The 13,455-nt window shown below is 40.4% G+C and overlaps 1 protein-coding gene across 4 annotated transcripts in view; it reads right to left on the bottom strand.

Annotated features, from left to right (window-relative positions):
• Positions 1–13,455, bottom strand: part of TPD52L1 (TPD52 like 1) — a 144,651-nt gene that overhangs the window by 26,063 nt on the left and 105,133 nt on the right. For 2 of the 4 annotated variants that reach the window (XM_082249351.1, XM_082249352.1), the window contains exons 4-5: positions 4,804–4,905; positions 549–563 (exon numbers count right to left, since the gene is read on the bottom strand). In XM_082249351.1, coding sequence (XP_082105477.1) covers positions 549–563; positions 4,804–4,905 — 117 coding nt within the window. The remainder of the gene's footprint in view (positions 1–548; positions 564–4,803; positions 4,906–13,455) is intronic. The other 2 variants (XM_082249353.1, XM_082249354.1) reach the window with 1 other exon arrangement.

Genomic DNA, 13,455 nt, shown 5'->3' with positions numbered 1-13,455 from the left:
CACTCACTCTAGCGCCTACCTAGGAGGGCGTTACAATGACATTTTGAAAAAGACAATTTTAAAATTTTATATGAGGAGTAACCAAATTAGGTCCTTATCTATACATACATTGAAAGTATACCAGCAATCTATTCATGGATATTTTAGGAAAGATGTCATTATTTATTTTCTATTTTTAAGAACTGTTTTAATTTGTTTTCCCTGATTAGTTAACTGTCCTAATAAATAGCAAGTTTTTAAATGCCACTTTTTTTTTCAGCCAATATGGTTCACTTTCAGCTCCATGCACTCTGGGCTTAAAAAAAAAAAATGCCAATTCCCCTGGCAGAAAAAAAAAAACTGCATAAATGTGTAAAATTCAGATGGGCCCTATGTAGAAAACAACAATTTGCATGTAACAGCACAATTGGGGTAGTGAAGTTGCTATATGGTAATTTAAACCAGTATATACAGTAGATGCATACATACAGTACATTAAAGATACGCTAAACTCTACATATTCTATAAGTTACAAGATGTCCCTACTATGAATAAGAGTAACATCTTACCTAATAGAATGCGATCTGCAGCAAAGGAAATGAAATCATTACAATGTTATCAAACAGAGCAAACCAATGCAGAAACAAATCCCATCTTTTAGATATACAAATTATGGATAAATATGCACTCACAAAGATAATGCATAAGATTCCTTAAAAACTTCAAATACTGTTATGAATTGCAGTTTCACATGAAGATTTGTTGTCCTAAATTAGAACACAGCTAAATATCTCTTTAATAAGAGGTGTGATGTAAGGTTGAGATTATATTTTATTTACAGATAAGCTGTCCATCCTAAACGTTCACAGATAAGCAGGTTCCATCCTACCTATCTGCTCTCTCTTTCGGCATAATAGATACTTGTTATACAGTTGAATGGGACTAGTACCAATGTTAAAAAGAAAAGATAATCATAAGCCTGCTGCACTGCTCTACCTTGCTGAAAAAGCATAAGAAATTAAAAAAGGAATGTTCCTTGTTTACAAGAAGCAGGTTGAGTACAAGAAGTACCAATATGGTAAAGGGTGCAGGGTAGTATGCCCTCTTCATCAGTTTAGTATTTCAAACCTACAAAAGTGGTATACCAATGTGTGAGGGGACCACTTCTGTCCCTGTAAAGGTGAAGGATAATCAGTAGGTTGCTCTCAAAACCATGAACAGTTCTTGGGTACTGAGGAACCATTAATCCCTTCCATTGGAAAATGAAAACCCAACAGAAGGTGAAGACGATCAAGGCACCTCAGGGTGTGTACACTCACTATATGCCCCCAGTCACATCGGCGCGATTTGACATGTGATTTGGCAGGTCAAATCGCATGACATATAGCAGCCTATTGCTGGTAATGGCACAGTCCCAATAAGGGCGACGCTGATTTTGCGGCAACTTTGGCAATTTCGGGGGCAACTTCAATAGCCATCTGTGCATGAACCCACACAGACGTCTTTCAAGTTGCCCCCAAAGTCGGACTGAAATGCAACTCTGAAATCGTGTGAGTTCAGATGAAATCGTACGATTTCAAAGCTGCTTTCAATGTGAACGAGGGCTACGAGGGCTACAAGCCGACCACTGATGTACAGTGCCTTGCAAAAGTATTCGGCCCCCTTGAACTTTGAGACCTTTTGCCACATTTCAGGCTTCAAACAAAAAGATATAAAACTGTAATTTTTTGTGAAGAATCAACAACAAGTGGGACACAATCATGAAGTGGAACGAAATTTATTGGATATTTCAAACTTTTTTAACAAATAAAAAACTGAAAAATTGGGAGTGCAAAATTATACAGCCCCCTTAAGTTAATACTTTGTAGCACCACCTTTTGCTGCGATTACAGCTGTAAGTCGCTTGGGGTATGTCTCTATCAGTTTTGCACATCGAGAGACTGAAATTTTTGCCCATTTCTCCTTGCAAAACAGCTCGAGCTCAGTGAGGTTGGATGGAGAGCGTTTGTGAACAGCAGTTTTCAGTTCTTTCCGCTGATTCTCAATTGGATTCAGGTCTGGACTTTGACTTGGCCATTCTAACACCTGGATATTTGTGAACCATTCCATTGTAGATTTTGCTTTATGTTTTGGATCATTGTCTTGTTGGAAGACAAATCTCCGTCCCAGTCTCAGGTCTTTTGCAGACTCCAACAGGTTTTCTTCCAGAATGGTCCTGTATTTGGCTCCATCCATCTTCCCATCATTTTTAACCATCTTCCCTGTCCCTGCTGAAGAAAAGCAGGCCCAAACCATGATGCTGCCACCACCATGTTTGACAGTGGGGATGGTGTGTTCAGGGTGATGAGCTGTGTTGCTTTTACGCCAAACATAACGTTTTGTATTGTTGCCAAAAAGTTCGATTTTGGTTTCATTTGACCAGAGCACCTTTTTCCACATGTTTGGTGTGTCTCCCAGGTGGCTTGTGGCAAACTTTAAACAACACTTTTTATGGAAATCTTTAAGAAATGGCTTTCTTCTTGCCGCTCTTCCATAAAGGCCAGATTTGTGGAGTATACGACTGATTGTTGTCCTATGGACAGAGTCTCGCAACTTAGCTGTAGATCTCTGCAGTTCGTCCAGAGTGATCATGGGCCTCTTGGATGCATCTCTGATCAGTCTTCTCCTTGTATGAGCTGAAAGTTTAGAGGGATGGCCAGGTCTTCGTAGGTTTGCAGTGGTCTGATACTCCTTCCATTTCAATATTATCGCTTGTACAGTGCTCCTTGGGATGTTTAAAGCTTGGGAAATCTTTTTGTATCCAAATCCAGCTTTAAACTTCTCCACAACAGTATCTCAGACCTGACTGGTGTGTTCCTTGTTCTTCATGATGCTCTCTGCGCTTTAAACGGACCTCTGAGACTATCACAGTGCAGGTCCATTTATACAGAGACTTGAGTACACACAGGTGGATTATATTTATCATCATTAGTCATTTAGGTGAACATTGGATCATTCAGAGATCCTCACTGAACTTCTGGAGAGAGTTTGCTGCACTGAAAGTAAAGGGGCTGAATAGTTTTGCACGCCCAATTTTTCAGTTTTTTATTTGTTAAAGTTTGAAATATCCAATAAATTTCGTTCCACTTAATGATTGTGTCCCACTTGTTGTTGATTCTTCACAAAAAATTACAGTTTTATATCTTTATGTTTGAAGCCTGAAATGTGGCAAAAGGTCGCAAAGTTCAAGGAGGCCGAATACTTTCGCAAGGCACTGTATTAGGTGTCATTAAAGTGGTTGTAAAGACAGGACGTTTTTTACCTTAATGCATTTCCTGCAATAAAGCGGAACTTTACCCATAACAACTTGATAAAAAATAAAAATAAAAATAGAAACTTCTTTAGCAAGGAACATACATTCCACATTAATAATTATGCTACCAAAATTTGTGTCTGCTGTAAATTGCCTTCAGCATTGTCCTGTTTCTTCTTGCTGGAGGCTGCCATTTTGCTGAAGCCCAGGGCTCCTGAATAGCAGCAAATCGAAAAACGGAACTAAACCCATTGATTTAATGGTTCAAGACAACAGTTACATTCCTCATCAAACAGAAAAGGACAAGGAGGGTTTAGTTCTACTTTAAAGGGCCAGTTTCCACCACATGCAGTATATATATATATATGTATATATACACACATACATACTTTAACTTATTTATAGTTATTTATTATATTATAATTTATGATTTTGTGTTTCAAACTTTATCATACCCGAGATGTTATAAAGAAGAACGCACAGTAAAAAAAGAATCATATGTAAATAGTTGGTTTTGGGCTGCTTGTTCTTAAGAATTACATGCAAAATAATGGTACCACTTTCAGCTAAAATCAGAAACAATCATACCGCCAGGGAGGTTAAAGCAGAAGTGAACCACTTTTTTTTTTATAAACTCTGACAGGTATGCATTTTATGACATAAGAGACACTGATTTTTTTTTTCGGAGTGTACACTGAGCGATACATACAGAGCTTAGTGTATAATCTTGCCATATGTATCTCCTGTGCAGGAGTTACGTCACCCCAGCATGATCAATCAAGATGGCCGGAGACTCTGAACCCAGAAGACTGGATGAAGATGGAAGCTCTGGTGATGGAGGCAGTGTGGATATCACAGCACTGGAGGGGATTGCTTTGCAGGTTATTGTGCCAAAATATATAAATATGCTGTGCAAATTTGCACATTATGGCAAAAAGATCAAGGGGGCCCATTTTGTTTATTATTATTTTTTTTGGTCATGGTTTAGCATTAAAATGAAAAACTGTTGGTATATTCAACAATGCTATCTTTAGGCTCCGTTCACATGTCAGCGTATGGATCACGGGCAGAACCGCCGCGGTTCCGCCCGCGATCCGGAGATTATTGCAAATCGCGGGACGCCTGTGCGTTGCCCGTTGATTTGCAATAGCCCCCCAAACGCTGAGCGATGTTGCCACGATTTCCGCCTGCTGAATCGCGGTAACATAGCGCAAAAAAAAATCGCGGGACGCATTATGCTCCAAAGAAGCTCTTGTACTTTCTTGGTCGTAATGCGTCCCGCAATTTTTTTTTTTGCGCGATGTTACCGCGATTCGGCAGGCAGAAATCGCGGCAACATCGCTCAGCGTTTGGGGGTCTATTGCAAAACAACGGGCAACGCACAGACGTCCCGCGATTTGCAATAATCACCAGATCGCGGGCGGAACCGCGGCGGTTCTGCCCGCGATCCATACGCTAACATGTGAACGGAGCCTTAAAGATAGCTACAATATTAATACATTAGTAATATAAAATATGCAAAATGAAAGTACCTCATATCTCCTAGCTTCTTGCCAATTGCACTTCCAACATTAGTTATTGCAGCAGATGCTTTTATCCCAGCTTGGCTCAGGGTTTCTTGTGTCTTCTTGTACCTACAATGAATCGATCTATGTCAGTGCAAGCTTGAAAAGGACATGTTAACAAAACATTTAATTTTCCATTTTTTTGGGTCTCATTGCTCCACCAATACAAGCTCGGTTATACATAAATAGGTAAATAGGTGTAGCCAGGCATGTGTGTTAAATTGCAAGAAGAACTATAAAATAAGCACAGTTGAAAAAAAAAAACATTTACTTTAAGATTTAATATGAAGTAAATGAAATCCTTCAAGACCAGAGGTTAGTTGCTAAAGCTAATTTTAGCAATAATTATATGATGAATTTGCCCAAACATTTTACAAATAAATACTGTTTTCCATTACAACTGACAAATGGGAAAAAAATGCAAATTTTGTTATTTTACCTTTGACAGTTCTTAATCAAATATTTTTGTGTTCTTCGGTGTTTCTTTATAATGTTATCTAACAATATATTTTTTAATGTGCTAGTTCACCTTCAGCAAGTTTCCCTAAATACCACAATGTAATTCCATGTGCTCTAAATAGTAAGTACTAGTGCTCCTCCTGAACTCAGCTAAAGAAGAGGAGAGCACACTGCGCATGAGCACAGTTGGAACTACCCTGAGCTATGATATGTAACCCACCAACCAAACATGGAAGAATAGACAAAAGGTGCTTCTCCTGTAGCCCCGGCTTTCAAGTGATTAAACCCCACATGATAAAAATTATAGACCCTTCATTTATTTGTAAGTGGGCAAACTTACAATATCTGCAGGGGATCAAATAATTATGTTCCCCACTGTATACATTTTTAAAAAACCCATTAAGATGACCTAAAAGTATAACATTTGATAAAATCCCCTGCGATATATGCAGAATACCTAAGGGTGATGTATTTTTAACAGTGCTATAGTTTTACTTTAAAAATAACTTGTCATCAGGGTTGGAAATAAAATATGGTTTGTTTGAAGATAAGAATCCCATCAGCTTTTTTGTCATCATGGATGTTATCTTCTTCCTGGTAGATGATACCGACTGACTTATTACATTTTATATTGCCTGATTTTTACTGCTAAAGAGCCTGTGAGTCTTGTCTTGCATTTTATTTAATAGATTCACCTATGTAATTATTTATATATGACTAGGTGACTTTTTTAAAGGTTTTTGGTTTTGTACTTTAGGTAGAGTCTGCCCCCTTTGGGGACAAACTGAGATTGTGTTTTCCCCACGATTCTACAGGGACACCCCATGCACCTAGAGCGTCCCCGCAGTGATTCTCTATAAGCATATAAAAAACACTGGACCCTACATACAGGTATTTAGACTATTTGGACCACTTAGTAGCACCTTTCCTAGCACTGATACTGTATACGATTGATGGCATATTTATAATTTTTTCTCTATATATTTTTAACCATTAGATTTTTTCCAAGTGCAATATTTAGGTTGCTGTTTCTAATCTCTTGTGCTCGGGACCCAGTACTGTGGATACAGGGCAATTCCATTGTCTTCCATCTTGTGGATGGACCCTGAGTATAATGTTCTTTGGACTAGTCCTTGTTTTTGTAAGGTATGGCTTCTTTTTTCAATACAGGATATGTTTTATCTATTTTGTTTGTATATTTTTTTTAATATAGGTTATATCTTTAGAAACTCCAATGTGATATCAACGTCCATTATCCCCCTGAGGAAGATGGATTAGGTCGAAATGCGCTAGTTTCTCGGACGAGGACTATTGGGATCAGATCCTGATATGCCAAAATATTGTAAAGCTCTTGTTGTTCTGTGTTACATGGGTTTCTTCTTTTTCACTAACTCCCATTTCTGGGAATGTTTTTAACATGCTTAATAAAATCTTTAAATTTTACTTTTTTTGCATATCTGTATGATTTCTTGGGCATCGTTCCCTTTCCTTCCCTTCTTGGCCCTTGTAATGTGCATTTTCTTGCAGGAAGACAATGCATTGCAAAGTAGGGAACGTCAATATCAAAATTGACAAGAAATGTAAAAAACACATAACTTTTTTTATGTATTTACATTACAGGGGACAGTGAGTGTTCTACATATTTATTGGAAGACACTGTGCTATCATCACCATAGGTAAGCAAAGAAGAATTTTGATGCCTGTATGAAACTTATATACTTCACAACTTCATTTTGCACTAGATGTTCTCACAGTCTACCCAACACAGTCACACACACTTATTATTATTATGTGCAAAAAATGCCTGCCTAGTGCTACCACTGTTTGTATATGGCCACCAGGTCATCTGGAGAGTCTCACACCATGCCACATTGCTTCTACATAGACATTATTGCCAGTGTACTTCCACTGGTATGCCTGTGAGAAACCCCCAGCAATAGCCTATCACTGGTCATCCATATCCCTTAACCCTTTCGCTGCCAGCCCTCCGCTCCACTTTTAAACTCAGTTGGCCAGACCATTATTGCAAGTCCCCCCAAACTATATATTTTCTGAAAGCACAGGACCAGTAGAACAAAAAGAAGGTGCTACTGATTTTTAAAGCCCCCACGATATTTATCAAAACAATATTTTTGCTAAAAATCTTTATTTGCACATAAAACACAGCAAATTTTATAACATTTCTACTAAATATAAAAGCTTAACCTGTATTGAGCTAAGAAATGACAAATATTTGTAACTTTTAAATTGTGCCTTTTTGCGAAATGGTGAAAATCGAACAGACACAAAAGTGTAAATATCCAAATTTCTCTACAAACCTGGAGGTTTTCATTTTTTCCTTACAACTTTAAGAATTTGTAAAAGACCCCCAAACCATATATTTTCTTAAAGCACATGACCTGTAGAACAAAAGGAAGGTGCTACTGATTTATAAGGCCCCACGATATTTGCACAAGTGTTTATCAAACAATATTTTTGCTAAAAATACATTAAAACCATTATTATCAGATAAAATCACAGCTAATTTTACAAAATTCCTGCTAAATCCCTCCTAAATATAAAAGCTTAACCTGTATGGAGTTAATAAATAATGAACATTTGGAATTTTTTTACATTGCCTCTTTTGGCAAAATGGTGAAAATAGAACGTATGCAAAAATGTAAATATCCAAATTTCTCTACAAAACTGAAGGTTTATATTTTTCCCTTACAGATTTAAGAATTTGTAAAAGACCCCCCCCCTCCCCAAACCATATATTTTCTGAAAGCACATGACCTTTAGAATAAAAAGAAGGTGCTATTGATTTTTAAGACCCAGTGATATTTGCACAAATCAAATCAATATTTTCGCAAAAAATACAATAAAACCATTATTAGCAGATAAAAACAGCTAATTTTGCAAAATTCCTGCTAAATTCCTACTAAATATAAAAGCTTTACCTGTATTGAGTTAGTAAATAACAAATATTTGTAAATTTTAAATTGCATCTTTTTGTGAAATGGCGAAAATCGAATGTACGCAAAAATGTAAACATACAAATTTCTCTACAAAATGTAAGGTTTTAGTTTTTCCTTTACAGCTTAAAGAATTTGTAAAAAAAAAACCCTTCCCCCTCAAACCATATATTTTCTGAAAGCACATGACCTGTAGAATAAAAAGAAGGTGCTACTAATTTTTAGGCTCTGCAATATTTGCACAAATGTTTATCAAACAATATTGTTGCAAAAAGTACGCTAAAATCATTATTAGCAGATAAAAACACAGCAAATTTTACTAAATGCCTGCTAAACGCCAACTAAATATAAACACAACCTGTGTTGAGTTACATTTTAGATTGCGCCTTATTACAAAATGGTGAAAATCGAACGTACCCAAACATTTCTGGAAGGTTTTGATTTTTCACTTACAGCTTTCTGAGTTTGTAAAAGACCCCCAAATCATATATTTTCTGAAAGCAAATGGTCAGTAGAATAAAAAGGTGCTACTGACTGTTAGGGCCCAGGGATTTTTGGGCAAATGTTTATCAAACCACAAAAAAAAACAAAAAAAAAAAACACTAAAATCCTTATTTGCACACAAACACAATATAATACATAATTCCTGCTAAATTCCTACTAAGACCTCGTTCAGCGGGGTGTGCTAAAGCGTACGCCCATGGAGGGCTGTGTTTACCTGCACAGGGATGCACAGGTATTCTGTGCGTCCCTGTGCGGACAGTCCTATTAATGTTAATTGGGATGCAGCAGCTGCAAGGACAGATCTGACATCCATGCGGGTGTAGATCCATAGACCCAAACACAGACAGTGTGAGTTCAGGGACCTGCACCCAGATGGATGTCAAGTTGGGAGCAGTGGCTGTGTCCTTGCAGCTGCTGCATCTCAATTGACATGAATGGGACTGCCTGCACAGGAATGCACGGAACACCTGTGCATTCCCATGCAGCTTCTGTGTCCCAATTGACATCAATGGGACTGCCTGCATGGGGTTGCACGGAATACCTGTGCATTCCTCTGCAGCTAAACTTGACCCTGTAGTAGTATGTCCGTGAACAAGGCCTTGGGCTTTGTTTCGATCTACGGTTGGGGCGGGGGCAACAAAAATACACGATTGAGCTGCATTTCTGCCACCCACCAACCACACCCTGCAAACTGCAATAGGCAGTGGATGGAGGTGATTACATACTGGGGCTGCAATGCTTTGTGCCCATGGCAAAATCGAACCGAATTGTAGCAATGCCACCTCCCGAACTCTACACATTCAAATGAATGGAGAAGCACCGCAAACACCCTTAAACTGCATCATGCAGTTGCGGCACATTTGCCGGCAAAAAATGGGGTTAAAACAGGCGGTGAGGAGGCAGAGAAGAAGTTGCGGAGGGGCTGAGTGTGGGGGACCGTGCCGTGGGGGGGGTGGGTGTGGGGGGACCGTGCCATGGGGGAGGTGGGTGTGGGGGGACCGTGCCGTGGGGGGACCGCGCCGTGGGGGGTGGGTCCGGTGGGACCGCGCCCTGGAGGGGTGAGTGCAGGGGGACCGTGCTGTGGAGGGGTGAGTGCGGGGGGGCCATGCCATGGAGGGGTGAGTGCGGGGGGACCATGCCGTGGAGGGGTGAGTGTGGGGAGACCGTGCCATGGAGGGATAAGTGCGGAGGGGCCGTGCCGTGGAGGAGTGAGTGCAGGGAGACCGTGCCGTGGAGGAGTGAGTGCGGGGGGGATCGTGGAGGATTGAGTGCGGAACTGGGGGGACGGGTTTGTTTGCTGTCCCCCCAAAAGTTTAGCACCAGCCACCACTGCTACCAGATCGGATATGATCAGATATAAAACAACCCTCTGTCTGGGGCCTTACTGCGATTTTTATTTTTACAGATACAATCACATTTTTTAATTTTTTTTTTTTGGGGGGGTAGGGGGGCTTTGGAGAGACATCAGGGGTCTAAACAGACCTCTAATGTCTCTTTTTTAGACAGAGAAAAGGACTAAAGAGTTCAGTCCCTTGCTCTGCAGGCTCAGCTGCAATATTTATGAATGGATGGAAGCCTCTGCATAGCAGCTCCCATTCATTCATACACTGTGGTGCACTACAGGGGGGGTCAGAGTGCCACCTCCCCAAATGTAAAAAATATTTTCCATAATATCCTGCAGCACATACGCCGGCGGGATGTGGGAAAAGAAAGCCAGCCGGCTGCACTGCGGGGAGAGGTCCCCAGAGATTGGCGATGGAGGGGCACTACAGGGGGGGGGTCAGAGTTCCAGCCCCCCCATGTAGGTGATTATTTTTCCTTTCTCTGCCTCCCCTGCAGCATATAAGCCAACAGGAGGGCAGAGGAGGGAAGCCGCAAGCTGCAGGGGAGGATCATGTTGGGGGGGGTGGGGGGTCAGGATCAGTGCCGGGGTGTGGAGGGGCTAGTGTAGAGAGATAGATAGAGGTGCTGTAGGGATTAGTTAGGTGGGGAAGTGGTGTTATTTAGGGTAAACCAGGATACATGTCAGTGTAGCAGCGGCGGCAGTGGCGGGGGGGGGGGCACATTTTTGGGGTAATAGCTCTGATCAGCAGAATGTGATTCGCTGATCAGAGCTATGGTTTTGTTCAGCAGAGTCTGCTAAACAGTTATGATATAAGCCAGGCCAGCTGCAAGCAGTTCTGCAAGTCCGGACCTGGCAATAAAAGAGTTAATGTACTGAGATTCAGGCCACAAGTCCAATTTAGTGTATATGGAATTTGGTCTAAGGAATGATTTCTGCACACCCCAAATACCAAGTCTTGCTCTACCACGACTTAGTCTCAAACGTAAGGGATTCTAAAATTTCTACAATATATAAATGATTTATTTAATTCATAAACTATCTTTACCAGAGCCACCACGGCCACCCTTCCTCATTGTATCACTTGCCTAGTCTTGTAGATCGTATGGATGCAACTGAATTCAAGACAAAAAGGTTAGGAGGACCTTACTTGTCAGAGCTTACTGTCTCTCTTTAATTTATAAAGTGCAGCACAAACCGTTGATGATTTATAAATCTGAGATAATAATAATGATGCCCCCAACAGCTACAATACTCTCGTCCAGTTAGGCAACATTCACACCAGCCCTGGAGTTCTTAGAAGAAAAATGTAATAAGAAAGGGGCAACTCCAGGTATGTTTTCAAGGCACTAATATGCTAGATTCCTAAAGGGATTGTAAGGGCAAAAGGTTTTTCTCATCTTAATGCACCTTCTGTGGGCGCAGCCCCCCTCTGCCTCTCTAATACTTACCTGAGCCTATCTCTATCCAGCGATGTTGCAGGAGTGTCTTAGCTGCCCTGGACTCCCCTCCTCATTGACTGAGACAGCAGCACAGCGCAATTGGCTCCTGCTGCTGTCACTCAACATCAGTCAGCCAATCAGGAGAGAGAGAGGGGGGTGGAACTGGGTCGCAGCTCCACATCTAAATGGACTTAGAGAGCTGTGACTCGGCTCGAGTGCCCCACTGACACCTAAATTTTACAAAAAACATGGCAGCAATTAATAATGATAAAACAAAACAGCGTAGGGTCCCCCCAATGCATACCTGCCCCCCCCCCCCCCGAGCATGCAGCCCTGCAGGTCAGGAAAAAGGGGGGGGGGACAAGCCTGAACCATACCACCTGCCCTCAACATGGGGGGGGGTGTTTTGAGGCAGGAGGGGCTCTGTATCCCCGCCTCAAAAGCACCTTGTCCCCATAAGGGCCCATAGGGGGGCGGGATCTGGGTGCTTCCAGATTCTGATCAACCCCCTGCCCTCATACCCCCACAACCAGGCTGGTGGATGTGGGGGTATGAGGGCAGGGGGTTGATCAGAATCTGGAAGCACCCAGATCCCGCCCCCCTATGTAAATAAGTATGGGTTACATTGTACCCCTACCCATTCACCAAAAAAGTATCAAACGGTAATAAAAACACAGTGACAGTTTTTGAAAAAAAAAATTTTGTTTTCGGGATTAATACTGCTTTAACGTTACCAAAAAATGTAATGTTTGCATGTTAAAAGACTGATGTAATGTAACTATTGGAACTATTGGAAGAAATAGATGTTGTTCAAGTAGAAAAGTGAATGTTTACTTTATAAAATGAATTTTCGTAAATAACATAAAGGTGCAATCACTTAAATCAACCAAACGCGGTAGCAAAAATCCATTTTTTTAAAACTTCCTTCAAACATGATTGAGTATTCAAAATGAACACAGGTTCCCCTTAATTGCAAACAATCACTTTTCAAAGTTAACATCAGAGCCAGCTATATAATCTCAACAAACGTGCATTATATAGGGACAGTATTGTGGCGTAAACTTCCAAGACCACCATTCAACGTGTTCACTCCATGATACAAGAGTCCAAAACAAAATTAGCTAACTCAATGCTGGCAAGAAAAAACATTTTAAGAATGCTCTGATGAGAATTTTCGTATGAGTGTTTGTATGAAATTCTACTAATGTATGGCCAGTTTAAGGTTTAAAGTTATATAGAAGCTTATGAATCATAGGATGATAATGCAATAATATACATTGCCAAGAAAAAGTATGTGAACCCATTGGAAATAACTAGTTTTCTGTAGTAATTTGCCATAAAATGTGGTCTGATCCTCATCTAAGTCATAACAATAGACAGATACAAATGTGCTTAAGTTGATAAAAACAAAGTTCTATTTATTGCATCTTTATTGAACACACTCAAACATCCACAGTGCTGGAAGAAGTAGTTTGGAGGTATGGTTTAGAGCTACTTTGATTGATAAGATATTCAAACCTTTTAAGATTGTTGTTCATAAAATGCATAAGCTGATGTGAACCCTGCATTGCAAAAAGGAGCTCTCTAAAGACATACTTTCAAGAGTAGTTGATCTGCATACTGCTGGAAATTGATATTACAAAACAATCTCAAAGTGCTTACGCATTAAAAGACCACTATATTTTAGGTTTCATTCACACAGGTACTGGGCCGTGTCTGTGTATGGGGCTGCTCACACATACTCCTGTCAAATTAGGATGAGCAGCAGTGTCTGTGCAGCTGCTGTGTTGCTATACACTTACATGGGCCACCTGCAGATTGCTGTTCATAAGAAGCGTCAGCTGATGTGTGAACTATGCGAAGCAAAAAGGAGCTCTCTGAAGACATACAATCAAGAGTGATTGATATTCATAAGGCT

The sequence above is a fragment of the Pelophylax lessonae genome (genome assembly GCF_965119305.1).
Source record: "Pelophylax lessonae genome assembly, chromosome: 3".
NCBI classification, from domain to species: Eukaryota; Metazoa; Chordata; class Amphibia; order Anura; family Ranidae; genus Pelophylax; species Pelophylax lessonae.
The sequence above is the reverse complement of the archived record's forward strand: the minus strand, read 5'-3'. Positions and strand labels throughout refer to the sequence as shown.